Source organism: Grammomys surdaster, unplaced genomic scaffold, assembly GCF_004785775.1.
Source record: "Grammomys surdaster isolate TR1022 unplaced genomic scaffold, NIH_TR_1.0 125049, whole genome shotgun sequence".
NCBI classification, from domain to species: domain Eukaryota; kingdom Metazoa; phylum Chordata; class Mammalia; order Rodentia; family Muridae; genus Grammomys; species Grammomys surdaster.
This window is the reverse complement of record NW_021619961.1, coordinates 86,590-104,183: the sequence shown is the minus strand read 5'-3', so window position 1 is coordinate 104,183 and position 17,594 is coordinate 86,590. Positions and strand designations below refer to the sequence as shown.

Below are 17,594 nucleotides of genomic sequence, written 5' to 3'. Positions count from 1 at the left end.
GGAGAGGGAGAGGGAGAGGGAGAGGGAGAGGGAGAGAGAGAGAGAGAGAGAGAGAGAGAGAGAGAGAGAGAGAGAGAGAGAAAGCGAGCCAACAACACACAGCAAAGGAAACGAAGACGAGAGAGCGGTAGAAGATGATGCTCAGGAACACTTGTCTTTCCTTAAATGAAAACTAAAGCTTCACTAGCACAAGAACTATTCCGATAGTGTATTATTAATAACTACATTAGTTAATAGTACCATATTAAAATAATACCATGTAATAGATGACATTGGTATAATTCTTATGTAACAGGTTTGTTTTGTTATTATACTATAACCCATGATATTTATAGTACACAATGTCGTATGTTATCATATGACAGTTTTAATACTTTTGTCATCATTATGAAATATCAGCATATTATAATAACACAGGGCCCATTTTAGTTCATTTAGTCCTAAGAATTATAAATGCTTCAACCAGCAAGTCTGAGTCATAAAGCAAAGGAGTCCAGGAAAGACTCTCACAGCATCTTGCTTCTGACAAAGACATCGGCTGGTTGGAAAGAAGTTTCCTCTCCAAGTTCAAAGGTGGCTAGAAGATTCCCTTCCGTTTTTAATACGTCAGTTCCCAATACATACAAAAGGAAATAAGCTCAACACTAAAATAACGGAGATGACAGTCTCGTGTTTAAAGGGCAAGCATGCAGTACAGCTTGTTTTTAAGTTGTGTTTATGCATCTTTCCAGATGAGGATGAGTGTGCAGAGGGGAAACACGACTGTACTGAAAAGCAAATGGAGTGCAAGAACCTCATCGGTACCTACATGTGCATCTGCGGCCCTGGGTACCAGCGCAGACCCGATGGAGAGGGCTGCGTAGGTAAGCCTGTCTCTTGTACACAACGCTCAGCATTGAAGTGCCAGAGGGCAGAAGTGATCTGAGCTCTGAGTCGGGCTGGTGATGTGCTCCTTCCTCTTAATCATATGTCACAGCTCACAGTGGAGAGGCCTTATTTTTCTCTCCTCTGCACTGGGGTTTCCCTGTTCTCTTGGCCTGTATTGCTGCCAGGGTCACCCACCTTTGACCCTTGCCCTTTGTTCATGTAGCCATCCAGGAGGTAGTTCTTCACACTGATTTCCCTCACCATTCTGTCAACTGGGTTATCTTACTAATGTCCTATGGTAGGACTATTTCTAAGCCAGGGCTCTAACTTCAAAAAAAACCCCATTTACCTTGAGGTAGATCCAAGCACTGGTATTTTGAATGTCCCTAGATGATGCTAATGTGTATCAAATATTGAGAACCACAACCCTAGACCAGGGAATGGCAAACTTCAGCTTCCAACCAAATTCAACCCTCTAGCCTGCCACTTCTTTTATGAATAAAGTTTTATTAAAACACCTCAGGCTCCCAGGCAGCTGGAGTTCCTGGTCTGGAGCATCAGTGAGTAGTGGGATTTTTAACCAGTCCTCACATAGCTCTGGGTATTGTTTCCCCATTCTCTGCTTCTCTCAGGAAGCTCTGTGTTCTAGAGACTCAAAGCTATTCTCAAATGAGAGAGACTCTGAGGAAATTAGTTCATGATATTCAGATCTAAACAATCACCAGATAATCCAAAAATAATCCAGCTATTTTAATGTTTTTAAAAACCTGTTAAATTATGGTTTATTATTTCTCAATAATATTGCTAAAGTGTTACAAACAAGCCATGTTGAATCTGAAGATCAGTCCAGACTAATGTTCCTGTGTCAATACAGCTTACTGGCATCAATCTGATGAAGTAATAGGTCTCTTTAAATGACAGGCAGCCTTCAGTCCTCCCCCCGACCGTGTGTGAACTCACTTTTCAGGAATTTTCTTTATGTACAGATGGGGCAAGATTTAAGTAAAAAATATATTGCTAAATTGCTGCCATTTGCATTTAGATATATCAAAATATTCTCAAGGGTGCCTTAGAAGAACAAAGAAAGAGAGTGGGAGGGAGAGAGGGATTACTTTTATTGTGTAATCCATCTTTGAAATGGGACATCAGAAACAGGCAGCCTCTAAGAGGGCTTTGGTGGCTGAAGAGTACGGATGAAAGGGAGACCTTGATTTTTTCTTCCTGGCCTTACCCGGATTTCCAGCTGTTAACCATGTGGATAGATTACTTGTTTGCAAAGTAAACTGAGAAAGTGAGTGAAGGAAGGAAAGAAGGAGGGAAGGAAGGAAAGAAGGAGGGAAGGAAGGGAGAAAGGGCTGGAGGGACAGAGGGAGGGAGCGATCAAGGGGGAAAGTCAACCTTCTATAAATGCCTCATGACTCCTGTTCGCTGTCTACACAGATGAGAATGAGTGTCAGACCAAGCCCGGGATCTGTGAGAATGGGCGTTGCCTCAATACTCGGGGGAGCTACACCTGTGAGTGTAACGATGGCTTCACGGCCAGCCCCACTCAGGATGAATGCTTGGGTGAGTATCTGAAGCTGGCTGCAACCTTCCCTCACACTCCAAAGCATTGTTTCTGGTTTGAAATAAGAGAAGATATCAAAAATTACAAAGGAGCTGAAAACATTCATCCCTGGGAGATGACTTAGTGACCAAGCATACCTTGGGTTCAGGACCTCCCTACAGTGAAATTCTTCCTTGCACATGGAATTGCTAGCTTGGGGGTTTCCTTCTTGCTGTCCTTTAAAGGCCTTTGTGACCAGGCCCACATCCGTATGTTTTTTGCCCCTTTTTCTATAGCATGGCTGTTGCGACTGTCCTTCCATATGTCTGGGCACAAAGAGTTATAAGCTTGTCTGCACCAGTGCCTTTCTGCCAACTCACAGATTTCTTGTCTTGTTTCCGTCAGACGCCTCCTTTCTCTCTCCCTGCTGCTTCCAGCTTTCGCTTCTCGCTCCTCTTCACCCAGGGTAAAGTGTTACATCCTTTTGGTTTTTATATCTGACCAATTTCCTAAGGCATTTGCACACAGAACAGTCCCTCAATTCCTCTTTGCCTCTAATGTCTCTTCCAGACAACCGGGAAGGGTACTGCTTTTCAGAGGTCCTGCAAAACATGTGTCAGATTGGCTCAAGCAACAGGAACCCAGTCACCAAGTCCGAGTGCTGCTGTGATGGAGGGAGAGGCTGGGGACCCCACTGTGAGATCTGCCCTTTCGAGGGCACAGTGGCTTACAAGAAGCTGTGTCCCCATGGCCGAGGATTCATGACCAACGGAGCAGGTACTTCATTTTATTCTATTGTTGACAAAAGGTAGGAGCTCTTTTTTCATTATTAGTTTTTCACTATTAGACAAAATTAGTTGCAAGGAGTGTATGTATTTCTCTGTGGAAAACAATGGAAATGTGGAACTGACAATTAACCAGGTGTCTTGGGTAGATGATGGGGCTAGGTTTACACAGTTTGCTAAACAGAGACACCCTTATTTGTGTCTCTATCACAGACAGAAGGCTTGGAGAGTGTACACTGGTGGCCAGTAAGGCTTGTGCTGTCTGCATGACGAGATGGACAGAAATCCTTCCTCACAGTGTTGTGAACATTCAAGGCCGTTTGCCAACGGTCCTTGATCTAGTTGATTATGTTTCATGGGCTTGCCTCTGCCTTCCGAGGGTCCAGCAGAACTCTGCTGGAAGGTTGTTTATAAATGAGCTGTGAAATAAACAATCATCTAGTTCCACTCCACCAATATTCATTTTAACTCAAAATTAGCCAAGACGTATTGTATCAAAGAAGTACAAAGACTGCTGCACAGTCGTGTCTGAGATGCGCGAGCTGCTTTCAGCTAGACATCTAGATGTGTATGGGAGTCAGCGAAGGTGTCTGAGGCAGCTGTGAAGACCTGCAAGTCTTGTGGGACTCCACGTTTATCAATACAGTTGGGGTTTAGTTCATAGAAGCTCTGAGAAAGAGGGTCCTGTTGGTGTTCCATTGTGCTCCTGTGGATGGGGGAATAGCAGAGGGAAGAGCTGGAGGGAGTTAGAAGCAAAAACATAAAGAAGAATTAGAAGAAAATTGTCTTCCTGTTGGGAAAATGTGAGTAATGACAGAATAAAGGCTGTGGGTAAATGAAGGAAATGAAGGAGATCTGCCCTCTGGGAGGATGTTGAAATGAGATAGTAGAAGAGTCATTTACTGAGACCAGCAAAAAAGTGCTTACCTGTACCTCAGAGTAAACTACAGAAGGTTAGCCATTCCCATCTGCTGAAATTAGAGTATTTGGCAGTGAAGGTCTAATAACTCAAGCAAATTACTTGTGTTGGTGCCTGGCCTTACTGGCCACCAGTGCAGAGTCTCCAAACCTCTCTGTCTGTGATGGAGACATGAATGAAGGTGTCTCTGTCTAGCAAACCTAGCCCCATCACCTACCCAAGACCTGGTTAATTTCCATACAAAAGAGGGAAGTCCATTCCATTCTTCCCTCCCCATATTAGGTAATTTGATGTTTTTCAGGATTAACTTCAAATAGGACAAAGAAAAACGTTAAAGAAGTTTTCTTTTTATTTTGAGCATGCAGCATCAGAAAGAAAACCTAGACTTTTCTTGTCCAAAGGGTCCTCTGCTATAATTTGCCCATTTCATGCCCATGGGAGGCAAGAGTGATGGCAAGATGGAGCAGAGGACCAAACAGGTCTCCATGAGATGTTGTTCTATGACTCCAGAAGAGAAAAATAACACAACTTTAGATGACCAATTATTTTAAGGCTTTCCCTTTGTTTGAACAGCTTCTCATTATCACCTCATACAGTCATTCACCAGCTGCTCAATGAGTAACCAACTGCATATGAAATCCTTTCTTGTCTCCTTTTTATTTAATCCTTTGGTCCTTAATATAGTAACATGGTATATAAAATTTTACTCGTGACTCATGTGTATATCTTAATTGCCCATTGTATATTTTAATGTATTTATTAATGTGATTTATATCTATCCTAGATATTGATGAGTGCAAGGTTATTCACGATGTTTGCCGAAATGGGGAGTGTGTCAATGACAGAGGGTCCTATCACTGCATCTGTAAAACTGGCTACACTCCAGATATAACAGGGACTGCCTGTGTAGGTAGGTACTTCATTTCTAATGCTTTATTCCCAAGTAGAAATTTGAGGTTATAGGAAAGAAAACCCCACACTAAAAATCTGCAATGCATGTCTACTTTTATGAAAATTATAAGACAATCATCACATACTTCACAGAGTTTATAGGTATAGATATGGAGCATTCAGAAGGTCTTTCAAATGGACTTCTACACTATCTTTCTTTGATCACAGATCTGAATGAGTGCAACCAGGCTCCCAAGCCCTGCAATTTTATATGCAAAAACACAGAAGGGAGTTACCAGTGTTCCTGCCCGAAGGGCTATATTCTGCAGGAGGATGGAAGGAGCTGCAAAGGTAAGCACTCATTGGCTTTATCCACTCACCTACCTCTGGTTATGCCTGGGAATAATCAGGAGACAAGCTGCAAGACCTGCTTCCCTGGACCTAGTGCCCGTGTAGAAGGTAGGTCCCTGAGGATTGCGCTGAGACCAGGGAGGCTGCTTAAAGGTAGGTGTAGCAACCAACCTTGCTTGATACACTATGAGCATCCATGGATGACATCCATGAAGGGCTCATTGGTACCAACTCTCCAAGGCTCTGATGAGGCTAATTCCCAGTTAATTCCCCATCCTTTTCCATTTATTTACTCTTTGTTCAACAACAATGTGGTCTAGGACATCTTCTAGAGATCTTAAAGATGTATCTGACTAATTAAACTAGTATTTCTATATCTATCTATCTATCTATCTATCTATCTATCCAGATTTTAAATTTGCAAAATAAAGCCACCATGCTTTCTAAGAACTTAACACAGGGAGTTGTGGAATTGAAACATTCAAACTCTGTGCAGAAATCTCTCCTCAACTAGAAATTACCTTTTGTAAAATTTGTTCAGTATATATTCATCTTACTAGGTAAAACCTTCAGAGGTTTTTCTATGCAGACCTGGTCCTAGGTCCTAGGTCATCCAGTAGCTAGGGAAGAAGTCCCTGATCCTAGCACCTGTCTAAAATGTGAGCTTCACCTGGGGTCAAGTGAGCTCTGGCAAGTGCAAGCACTTGGAGCAAGAGTTAATTCCTGTGAGCAAAGAAACATGTTCAGTGGGGACTATCTCTTCTGCCTGCAAGTTGTAAGGAGACAAATTTACATTTTTGTAATCTGTGGCAGTGGACCACTGCAGATACTCACCTCAGTGTGGGCAATGACTTCCCCAAAGATACACATCTGTAATCACCCACCCCCTCAGTGAACCTTGCCCACTCTCTGTAACTCTGGAATCAACATGCAGCTTGAGCAGAAGGAGACATATGAGGGAATGACTGGAGTCTCAGGTAAGGGCCTAGTGACCCTCTCCTGACCTCTGCTTGTATGAGGGAACATCGACAGGCCTGACTGTGAGGGATGCTTACAGGTAGCATCAGCTACTCTGATGAATGCAGTGACCAGGCTGTTAGGCTCAGAGTCTTTACTTCACATGCCCTTCTCTCTGCTTACTCTCATAAAGTCCAAGTCTGTCTATGCTTGATATGTGGAAGTGTGGGAATACATGTCCTACTCACTCTGAGATAAAAACAGATAGAAATGAGGCTCTGGGAGGGGTGTGGGACCAGTACCTTCCCCTCACTGGAGAAAGGGGGTTAGCAGAGAAGAGATCATGGTAAGATTCATGCAAGTATGGATATAACACAGTAAAACACACACTAATTTGTACAGTTTGTGTATGTTATTGATTATAATATAAAAGGAAAAGAGGGGGAGGAGATAGAAGAAGATATTCTTGAGGATAAGAACAGCAAGTTGCTGCTGAAAGGTTCCCATTAGTGGATTGGACAACTCTGAAGGACCACAATACTGTTTTCTCACCAGCTGCAGGTGAGAGAAGTCAGTTCTCAGCAGTAGAGAGCTCAAGAAAGGCTCCATCTGAGGATGGGCACAGGGAGGTCCTCTGGGGTTAGAACAGGTGTCCTCCCAGGCAGGAAGGCCGCTGGGGAGCAGAGGCAGCCGCTAGCAAATCTCACAGCACTTGTGTCTCTGTACAGGGCCTGAGTTTGTGATAAAGCACTCTTGAACTCCCAGGCATTTAAAAGCCATCCCTCTAGTTCAACATAGTTGGTAGCTCTTAGTATATCTTTAAATGTAAACATCCGTGTTTTCCGATGGTCTGGAGACCCCTGTGAAAGGGTTCTCAACCCGCAGGGCTAGACCAACTGAATTAAGGGAACAAATAGATTTCCAGCCTTGACATCTCTTTCGATATCTTCACTTAGATCTTCTCACTGCTATGGAAAATGTTCAGAAAGAGTTTTTACTTCATGTTATAGTTTGTTTAAGCATTTAGAATATCTTTCAAATAAATTTGTTGACAAATCCCTACATTTCTTTAGCTAAAGGGAACTGCTAGACCTTGGATCCCACAGATCCCCTTTCTTCTTCCTTTCTCAGCCCACCACCTGACTTCTTACCAGCCCCTTCCTGTGGCTCTGTGCTGCTCCGGCGCCCTTGGAGGCCTAGAGATGCTTCCTACCAGAGCCTGTTGGGCACAGCTTGAATTCCGTTTTGCACTTTCTTGCAGATCTTGATGAGTGTGCAACCAAGCAGCATAACTGTCAGTTCCTGTGTGTTAACACCATCGGTGGCTTCACATGCAAATGCCCTCCTGGGTTTACCCAGCACCACACTGCCTGCATTGGTAAGTAGAAGGGAAAGCCGTGTATGGTACACAGATGTTCCGGTAAGAGACTCTTTTCTAATCCCTTTGCCGTTAGATAAACAGTACATCATGTTCAGCATGCATTGGCGTTGGACCATGCACACACAATAGGATGTCATTGACCCTACTTTTGGACTTCTCTGGGCCAACCTTCTCCCTTCCTTTCAAACAATACAGGGCAGCTTTGTGGGTGCATCACTCTCCTCTTTTCTCCCACTGCTTCTCCCAGATAACAATGAGTGCACATCTGATATCAACCTGTGTGGGTCCAAGGGAGTTTGCCAGAACACTCCAGGGAGCTTCACCTGTGAATGCCAGAGGGGCTTCTCACTGGATCAGAGTGGTGCCAGCTGTGAAGGTAGGTACAGACCTCAGCTGTATCCAGCTAAAAGCTCCTTGTAGAGATGGTGCCATCAACTTGTAGAGATGTGGCTGACAACTTCCAGGAGTTACAGGAACTAATATCTCTTCTGAGTGGGCATAGATCTGTAATCCAAGCACATGAAAGGCAGAGGCAGGAGGATTGCCACAAGTTAAGGGTCAGCCAAAAAAAAAAAAAAAGCAAACAAAGAGGCAAAAATGAAGGAAGAGAAAGACATCTTCTAAGCAAGTAAACCATCCAACTAAAGTCCAGGCTGTTTGCATGGGCCCTGTGTTTCAGAAATGTACTTGCTTGTACCAACAACACATGCCTCTTCTAGGATGATCAAGGTTGTTTTGTTTAGGTTAACAATTTAACTTAGTAGGAATACCTCAGGAAAAGTACCTCAATGTCTGACATTTGAGGCCAGAGCCCTTAGATTTCTCCAACATGAACAATACATGTAGGAAATAACTCCTCCACAAACGTATAATTCACATTTAAATTTTAATTCTTATGATTTTATTTTCTTATTGATATTCCTTGGTTTCTAATTCCAGTCTGAATAAACATGGATAGTTTCCAGAGCTATCCCACAGCACTCTGTGACTTACAACATTTTTATCTGTAGACTTTCTGGGGGAATCTCTGAATATGTGCGTAGATATTCTTGATGTTTTGATAGAATATATTTTTAGGAGAAAGATTTGTTTCTAGAATTGCCTTTGAGCTTCACAGGCAGATGGATTGAAGCGAGAGCCCGAGAGCTGCTGGTGGGACTCACAGGAGCCTCTGCTTCTTTTACAGATGTGGATGAGTGTGAGGGTAACCACCGCTGTCAACATGGCTGTCAGAACATCATTGGAGGCTACAGGTGTAGTTGCCCCCAGGGCTACCTCCAGCACTACCAATGGAACCAGTGTGTAGGCAAGTAGCTCCTTGGCCTTAAAAGAAGCCTGGTTGCTGGCCCCTCACAGAGTCTGAACTTCCTCTGAAGTAAACTTTCTGAGCCCCTAAAAGTTTCTCTATCCCACTTGAAACCAAAGTGAAGTGACAATCTTTAAAGGTAACAGCGTATGATGGAGTGAGTGGCCTTTGGAAGTAGTGGAGATGAGATGCTCTTAGACTTCCTCGACACCATCTGTCTTCCTCTTCCACTGTACTCTTAGACATCAGCCCACACTGGGGATCTCTCTATGATATCTAGTTCCTTGAAGATTTACTTTGGTTCCAGGAGGATCATGGCCAGATCAGAATAAGTCAATAAGGTTCAGGGTTCCTGTTGCTCCAAAATCCCAAACAGGGCTCAGAAGGTTCAAGAAATAAAGCTATCTAGAATGAGCACTGCCACAGACTGAAACGGTTCCTCCAGTGTGGTGGTCTACAGAGCAGAGCTCTTGGACCTACCCCACCTGTGTGCCCACTCTTAGCTTCTCAGAAGGTCACTCTTCCTGGTTAGATGTTAGGGGCCATTGACACCATTCCTTTCTAGACTCCAATAGCAGATTTCAACTTTAAGTTGGAGTGGAACTGAAAAATTTGGCCCTTCTAAAAATAATCAAAGATGGTATCTATAGCATACTTCATTCCTTATTTAAAACAGAGAAAAGAATGTAGACAACATTATCTTTGATTTTTCTATTTTAGGATCCCTGTAACCTAAGGAACCTTGGATGGGGACATGAGGTCTTTGGATTTAGAGAATCTTCAAATAGGCAAAGTAAAGTCAGGCTAATGACTGGATGGAAGGGGCGGGGAGATGAGGATATATATTTACAAATAATAGTAGACACACAAACACACACACACATGATATTAAGTATTTGAATTTATCAGCAAAACCCTAGGCCTTCCACTTTTCCCACCTATTTACTAACTGCAAATACATGACATTAATATAGAATGGAGATTGTCTGGGAAAGAAATGGCATGAAGGCAGAGAGGGGGGAGAGCATAGGATGAGGAGTATGGTCAAAGTACACAGTGTACTTGGATGACAATGTCTTTATTAGACTCATCACTGTGAACAATGAGTATACATCAATCTAAATAAGTACTGGAGGGCTGGTGAGTCAGCTCGGTACATAGAAGCAGTTGCTGCTCAACACGCGAGCCCTGAAAAACCTCCTAGTGCTCATGCTATGGTAGGAAGGTTTAAATGAGTGCAAAACACAATACCCGCCCTGTGCTACTGCCTGAAATGAATGCATGGAATCTCTCCCAGCCACATAGGCTTTAGCCATGGCTCAGCTACTGGAGCCACAGCTGGTTTGGATAGGCACTCAGAGAGAAAGCAGACATCCAGGAGGTGTGACTTAGCCTAAGACTGGGTACCTGCAGGCCCTTGCAGGGTTTTGGAAAGAAAGTACAAATGGTGTGGATATTCAAGGCCCAAGAGGAGCTTCTAGAGAAGTGGTCTCTGCTTCAGGGACACCCATTCTGAGGGCACTTGTGATCAAGAACACAGTTAACTGTATGGTCTCTTCCCACTTCCTCTGAACTCCACATTATAACTGTGCTCGGGCCTCACATGGGGCAAAACATACTAGCACTGCTTTCAGTGAGAACTGGAGTCTGAGGCTCCTCTTAGTGCCATCCTGGGTATTTTCCTAGGAGCATCTAACCTCTTCTACCATATTTAGTCAGCATGGCAAGGGGCTACCTGTCCCCCACCCCCTCCTGTACTCTCCAAACTGGCCACACTGCCTGCTTTCTTTTCTGAGAGCCTACTTACCTACCTCTAGGCCATCTGGTCAGTCATAAGGAACATGACCTAGAATTCTATGGCAAGTATCACACATGTAATGTTGTCTTGTTTTCTCTGCAGATGAAAACGAGTGCCTGAGTGCACATGTCTGTGGAGGAGCCTCCTGCCACAATACCCTGGGGAGTTACAAGTGCATGTGTCCCACCGGCTTCCAGTACGAACAGTTCAGCGGAGGCTGCCAAGACATCAATGAGTGTGGCTCATCTCAGGCCCCCTGCAGTTATGGTTGCTCTAATACTGAGGGTGGCTACCTGTGTGGCTGTCCTCCAGGATACTTCCGGATAGGCCAAGGGTAAGTATTATATTATTCCTCCTATCCTCAGTTAATAAATCTTTAAATATTCATCTGTACATCATACACACAGACACACACACACAGACACACACAGACACATAGACACACAGACACACACACATATGTATAATCCCAGCACCACTCGGGAGGCAGAGGCAGGCAGATAATTATAGACAGAGAACTTCACTTCCTACAATCCCCAGGTTCATTCCGTTCAGCTTTGAAAAGGTTTGAGAGGAGCATCTGTTAAGGGGTATCCAGATTTCTAGAAACTCATAGAACACCCAACAACATAATGCAGCCACACGGTTCATATCTCACTGTACAGCTTCTGTCTCATGATCTTCAAATCTTGCTGAGAAGTAATTGGTTTCTCCAAGAATGCTCCTCTGGATCAGCCCAAACAGAGCTGGGTGCACCCTTCACAGCAGATCCACATCCCACAGGAGCTTGCTGGGCTCTCTCTTGACTCACAATGCTTTCTTTTCTAGTTCCCATCAGGTCATGGATAACTTTTGCTGGCTGTTTCTTACTATTTTTAGGCATCTTTTGTCTTTCACTCTTGAATTTACATTGGAAATGATTTTTAAAAAGCACATTAAATATGGGTTGCAATAATTAACTCTATTTTCCAAGCAGAAAATTTTATGGATGATGTGAATATGAATATGTTTATGACAGTTGGGGCAGAGAAGGAACACTGTTTTTATCCATGGCCTAAAATTTTAGTAAGTTTTTAAAGTTGAGTTCTTCCCTAATGACTTGAGTGTATATCTAGTTTATGAATCTTTGTCTGTTCTTGTTTTTGTTTTTGAGACAGGGTTTCTCTGTGAACAGAGCCCAGGCTGTCCTGGACTCACTTTGTAGACCAGACTGGCCTTGAATTTACACAGATCTGCCTACATCTACCTCTCAAGTGCTGGGATTAAAGGCATATGCCACCACGCCCAGCCCAGTTCATGAATCTTAGTTTATTAATTAGAACTCTTTCTCCGTTAATTAGAACTCTATCTTTCTCTATCTGTTTCTCTCTTTCCCCACCCATCACACATACAGACACACACACACACACACACACACACACACACACACACAAAATCACATATACGCTTATCCCAAGAACTCAGTGGTCCTGGAGTCTGTGACACCACACTGGCTTTCAGGGACTTATTCCAGTCTGTATAAACTTCAAGGTAGAAGAATTCTTTGTGGGAAGCTCTCAGATGCCAGCAGGAGGACCCACATTCCCAGATGTCTGTCTGGCTCTCAATTGACTCAGTATTTTTTTTTACAGTTTAATGCCAGAACCATTTTTTCCCAGAAAAAAAAAAATTGTGACACTCCAAACTGGCTTCTTGCCAGTGGGATTTTGTAGCCACATTTCTTATAAGTGGTGCTCCTGGGACAAGAAAATACTGGACAAAAATTCTGAGAAAGGAGCCAAGCCTGCAGATTCAGGCTTACTTGCTGGAGCCATCGTACATGGATGCACACAGGAACATTCCCCCCCTCCACCCATTTCCTTGTTCATCCATGTTCCATGCTGCTAGATGAAGAGGAAAACAAATGTGTGCACTTAGAAGACCCCAGGAACTAGAAAGAAGCCCTGAAGTATAGTGAGAAACAAGAGCTAAGCTGTTCCTTGGTGTTGTATTTTGAATCCTATGGACAAACACAGTAATGAGCTGTAGAGAATAAGCCAGCTATCATTGAGAAGCGGTTTAGTAAGGTTTGGTGCACATTTTGTAGTAGAAATCCACCCTTTTATAACAGTGTTGGCCTCTCTGTGTTGTCATTTGGGTGGACTTTACTCCCACAATAAGAGTTGTTTTGGGATAATCTCTAGGTTCCCGACACATTTAGAAAGGGAGCCTGACAAAAACAAATCAGATACTGTGTGGGGCTCACTCCATAACTTGGCTCCAACAACCAAAAAGCAAAGAAACAAGGATTAGATCTCTCTGGGGCATGGGTTTGTTTATCCGCCTTCAGATGAGTCAACACCAATGGCCTTAGCGGTTTGAAATGACTTGAAGTTAAACTGTTTCCCACAGTTGGGTAAGCTCCGCTCTGGCACATGCTGTATATAAGAATCTATTGTACATCTTCACAACATGGACCCATATCAACCCGCAGACACTGCGTGGACTTCCCTTCCTACCTCAGTAGCATCAGCAAGAGTAACCTGTCAAACAGAAGTGATTGCTGAGAACGAGGATTAGGGAGGGATGATGGCAGCGTTGGAATAAGACAAGTGGGCCATAAGGACCCGTGGAAGAGCACTCCACACTTGAGCCAGCAGGGGGCAGAAGTGATGGAGAAGGCAATGGTTAGGGTATGGACACAAAGCATAAAAATGTGGGATATAAAAAAAGAAAAGACTGAGGTGGAGGAGTGGTGGGAGCAGAGACAGCAGCAGGAGTGTGGGAGACATGGGAGAAAGAAAGCTGTGTCCAACTGTGCCATAATGCTATTTGACATACTGTATGCCGATCTTAAAAATTAAAACATAAAAATCAAGGCCATAACAGAGGAAGAAATATGTTGTCCAGGAAAGAGGCCCCAGATATGGCCCACCTGCCCACTCACTGCTGTCTCCTAGAGATACGGTTGGCAGGGGACCTTCTATACTCCCATGCGACAAGATTCATAAAAGAGAAGACATGTTTCAGCGGCCCACTAAGTCACATGATCTCACTCATCCGTGACCTTCAGTTTTCAGTTTATTCCCTCCCTGCATGAGTTCTGAAAATGTTTGGCTGGGAGATGAAGGGACAAAGAAGTATTCAAACCAGTGTCTTGAGAAGATCCGTGCTCAGGGCACTGGGGATAGGAGCTAGATGCCTTGGCATTAGTAGAACTTTTAGAAGCAGAAGACTGTGCAGGGGGAATCTGTTATCAGTAGGGAGGCTGAACATCAGAGCTGCTGGATCTGACAGAAACTACCCTGTGCTCCTTCCTGTGGTAGGCATTGTGTTTCTGGAATGGGCATGGGCAGAGGCGGCCCAGAGCCACCTGCCAGCGGCGAAATGGATGACAACTCACTGTCCCCAGAGGCCTGCTATGAGTGTAAGATCAATGGCTACCCAAAACGAGGCCGGAAACGGAGAAGCACAAACGAAACGGATGCCTCTGACATCCAGGTATGCCAGGGTCTCCTTGTCTGCAGATACCTAAGGGCCCTCAGGCTCCTATCCTTTCCTTCAAGGACACCTCAAAGAGGGAACAGCCTCCCCAGATGGAAAGCCCAGTCATTCTCCTGGCTCTAGCTGTAATTTACAAGAGGCCATAAGGTTTGGGGTTTGTTTTATTTTATTTATTTATTTTGGCTGCCTCTTGAGAGTGGCAGTTTGACAGGTTTCACACACTTGCTCATTTCCCCTGCCTCACCAAGAAGAAAGTCAAACGCCTACCCAGTGTCTGCAGACAAGACAAGGTCTAAAGTCAGGGACAGCAAGTGGGCAGAATGGCATGCACACATGGGACTCCCCACACGGAGGCCAAGGTGTAGAAAGGGCTTTTCCATGGAAAAGTGGGCGTGGGGGAGGACTCGACTGGTGAGCAGGGACATTTGATGCTAGGTAAAGTCAAGAATGCACTTGCTCATTCACCCAGATCTCTGGCTCCAGGCTGGGAGCGTCTAGTGCCTGTGGTCCCAAAGAGGCAAGCAGAAAGCTAAATGAAAAGCACCAAACATTAGCAGCTCATCACAGCCAGGAAATAGGTTCATAGGTGTGTCCTTTAAAAGAGTTGGTTTCCTGTCAGTGAGCTAAATTGAAATAGATGTGTTCTGAGCCTGAGTATTTGTCCTGCGACCCACCTGCTGCAGTTTGGGAAATGAGATAAGTCTTTGAAAAGAAAACAAACTATGAAGTACGATCTACAAAAAAAAATTTTTTTAATTAAAAAAAAATAAAAATCACTGTGTCTGAGTCACCTGGTAGGCTTGTTAGAATGGAGTGCTGGGAAAAGCCCCAGGAATTCTAATTCAAAGGGTCTGGGAGGTGCTAAGAATTTGCATGTCTAATGGTTTCCAGGCATGCTAAGGCTGCTGGTTCAGGGACCACACTTTGAGACCTACTGAGAGACTCCCCTTATTACAAGATTTCAACCTGGCCTCCTGCCATCTATTTAAGTTTTTGAGAATACAGTTGTGACTTAGACAAAGTGCCTACGAGTGTGCCTTTCAGCTTCACATACTGCATGAGCAGAAAACTATATTTGGCTTAAGACTTAAATGGCTTTTTCTTTAGTATGAGAACTAAAGGACATATTTAATTGGATTTTACCCATTGCTATGTGTCTTTCCAGGATGGGTCTGAGATGGAAGCCAACGTGAGTCTCGCAAGCTGGGATGTGGAGAAGCCAGCTAGCTTTGCATTCAATATCTCTCATATCAATAACAAGGTCCGAATCCTAGAACTCCTGCCGGCCCTCACAACTCTGATGAACCACAACAGATACTTGATTGAATCTGGAAATGAAGATGGCTTCTTTAAAATCAACCAGAAAGAAGGGGTCAGCTACCTCCACTTCACAAAGAAGAAGCCAGTGGCTGGAACCTACTCCTTACAAATCAGCAGCACTCCACTTTATAAAAAGAAAGAACTTAACCAGTTAGAAGACAGATATGACAAAGACTACCTCAGCGGTGAACTGGGCGATAACCTGAAGATGAAAATTCAGATCTTGCTGCATTAATTCACAATCCAGAGACCAAATAATTAAAAGAAAAAGCAACTTTAGGTAGGTAGAATTATATTTTCCCCAAGCCAGAACCTTCACATCATGGTACAATCGTTCACCGAGTCAATCTGTATAAATGAGCACCACTCCTGAATGGCAGCATCAAGGTACAGTAATGATCCTAGTTCAAACAACCACTTTCTCAGGCTTCTGAGGAGTAGCTCAGCTACCCTGTCATGCGTGTTGACTCCTGAAAACTGGGACATGAATATCCGCTGAGGTTGGCCATTCATGCCGACGGGCTATCTTTCCAGCTGCCGCTGCACAGGAACGTGTTTCCATCTGACGGACTGCTCCACCCTGGTCTTCAGATTTCGAAACTTTGCCTCTCCGAGTGCAAGCAGTAGGTTTATGTTGTCCGTTTGGTGCTAGTAAATTCTCAAAATAGATTTATTGATGCACTGTAACAAGAACACAAGTTAGGAACCAAATTGCCAAGTACCCAGTTCAAATATTTCATTTCAATCAACCAAAGTTAGTTCAGTAGCTTATCTCACTTATGAGTATGGTGCAGTACATGTAAATTAAGTGTGTGTACACTGTAACGTGCTATTTTTATCATTGAAACATTTATAAACTACAATAATAAAGCCCTTAATGTGAGGGTTTGTAATGGTGCTTATTAAGACCAAAGACTTGTTAAACATCTACACCAAGTGGTAGTGGATTCTCTGAGACTGGCCCGCTTGTGCACTGAGGTTGGGGAGGACAAGGAAACAGCCTCAGCACCAGAGGATCACCAGTGCATCCTCCATCACACAGCATGTGCAATATGCCAAAATCACTCTCAGTCATTCCTGTCGACAAGGGGTTAATGTCATGATGTCACAATAAAGTGATCCTCTCCTCCCTCCCCGTTTTAGTTTACACCTTGGTTTTGTGTTCCTGTGTGAATTGAGGCTGGAGGGGCCTTTCTGGAGGTGAAATAAAGTCTCCTGGGTTTAAAGTATCCTGGGTTTGTTATCTGTGGCTTCTGTGTATGTGTATCATAGAACTAGGAGAAGAAATCGCATCTCCAGGTGGTCCCTTGATGGTTTACCGATTGCTTATGCTTAGTTTGTTATCTGACTTTCCTAGGAAGACACTTAGATTACAGCATCATTTCTAAAATGTGACCTAATTAGTCCTGGAGCTTTTAAACTCCCAGATTTAAGAACTTGCAAATATAAAATCCAGTCATTCTCTTCAAGCGGCTGAACTTCATCCCCCTTCCCCTCGAGTACACAGCATTGGCAAGGTGTTCCATCCATCCCCTGAACATCTGTTGTTGGTCAGTGCTAGACTAATTACAGAGAGCTGATTGAATTGAATCCAATGGAATGCTGCATCTCTTGGTTTTCAAATGTCCTAACTTGAAAAATGCTGGTTTGTTTTAAATGCAATATTCAATATTTAACTGTTAAGCTTATTTAGTTATTAGAAGAAGAAAAAAAATCAATTTAAATCCCCCAGGCCAGCAAAACAGTTTGTGGTAGTGAAAATAAGATGAATTAATTTTGTTACATGAAGTGAGGTTGAGAGTGGAATTTTCCAAGACATGGGAAAGTCCTCTCAAACTCTTGGAAACGTCATGCTAAAGCCAGTGGTGTAGGCTACGAGCTATGCTTTCCCAGAAGGCACTAGTGTCCAGTGCTATAAGCCTCAGTTTAACACATACCTACTTAATGAGGAGAAGGCTACCCAGAGAGAGGATGGCCTTCCTTGCAGTGT

General features: G+C 43.7%; 1 protein-coding gene and 1 long non-coding RNA gene across 2 annotated transcripts in view; one reads left to right on the top strand and one right to left on the bottom strand.

Moving 5' to 3' along the window:
• Positions 1-7,576, bottom strand: part of LOC114636899 — a 10,871-nt gene extending 3,295 nt beyond the window's left edge. Inside the window, exons 1-2 of the long non-coding RNA XR_003713702.1 lie at positions 7,468-7,576; positions 2,572-3,015 (exon numbers count right to left, since the gene is read on the bottom strand). This is a non-coding gene — a long non-coding RNA (uncharacterized LOC114636899). The remainder of the gene's footprint in view (positions 1-2,571; positions 3,016-7,467) is intronic.
• Positions 1-16,833, top strand: part of Fbn1 (fibrillin 1) — a 203,723-nt gene extending 186,890 nt beyond the window's left edge. The window contains exons 55-65 of the mRNA XM_028784990.1: positions 732-863; positions 2,308-2,433; positions 2,984-3,190; positions 4,902-5,027; positions 5,237-5,359; positions 7,578-7,694; positions 7,945-8,073; positions 8,884-9,003; positions 10,904-11,135; positions 14,107-14,281; positions 15,450-16,833. Coding sequence (XP_028640823.1) covers positions 732-863; positions 2,308-2,433; positions 2,984-3,190; positions 4,902-5,027; positions 5,237-5,359; positions 7,578-7,694; positions 7,945-8,073; positions 8,884-9,003; positions 10,904-11,135; positions 14,107-14,281; positions 15,450-15,839 — 1,877 coding nt within the window. The 3' untranslated portion in view covers positions 15,840-16,833. The remainder of the gene's footprint in view (positions 1-731; positions 864-2,307; positions 2,434-2,983; positions 3,191-4,901; positions 5,028-5,236; positions 5,360-7,577; positions 7,695-7,944; positions 8,074-8,883; positions 9,004-10,903; positions 11,136-14,106; positions 14,282-15,449) is intronic.
• The last annotated feature ends 761 nt before the right edge of the window (positions 16,834-17,594 follow it).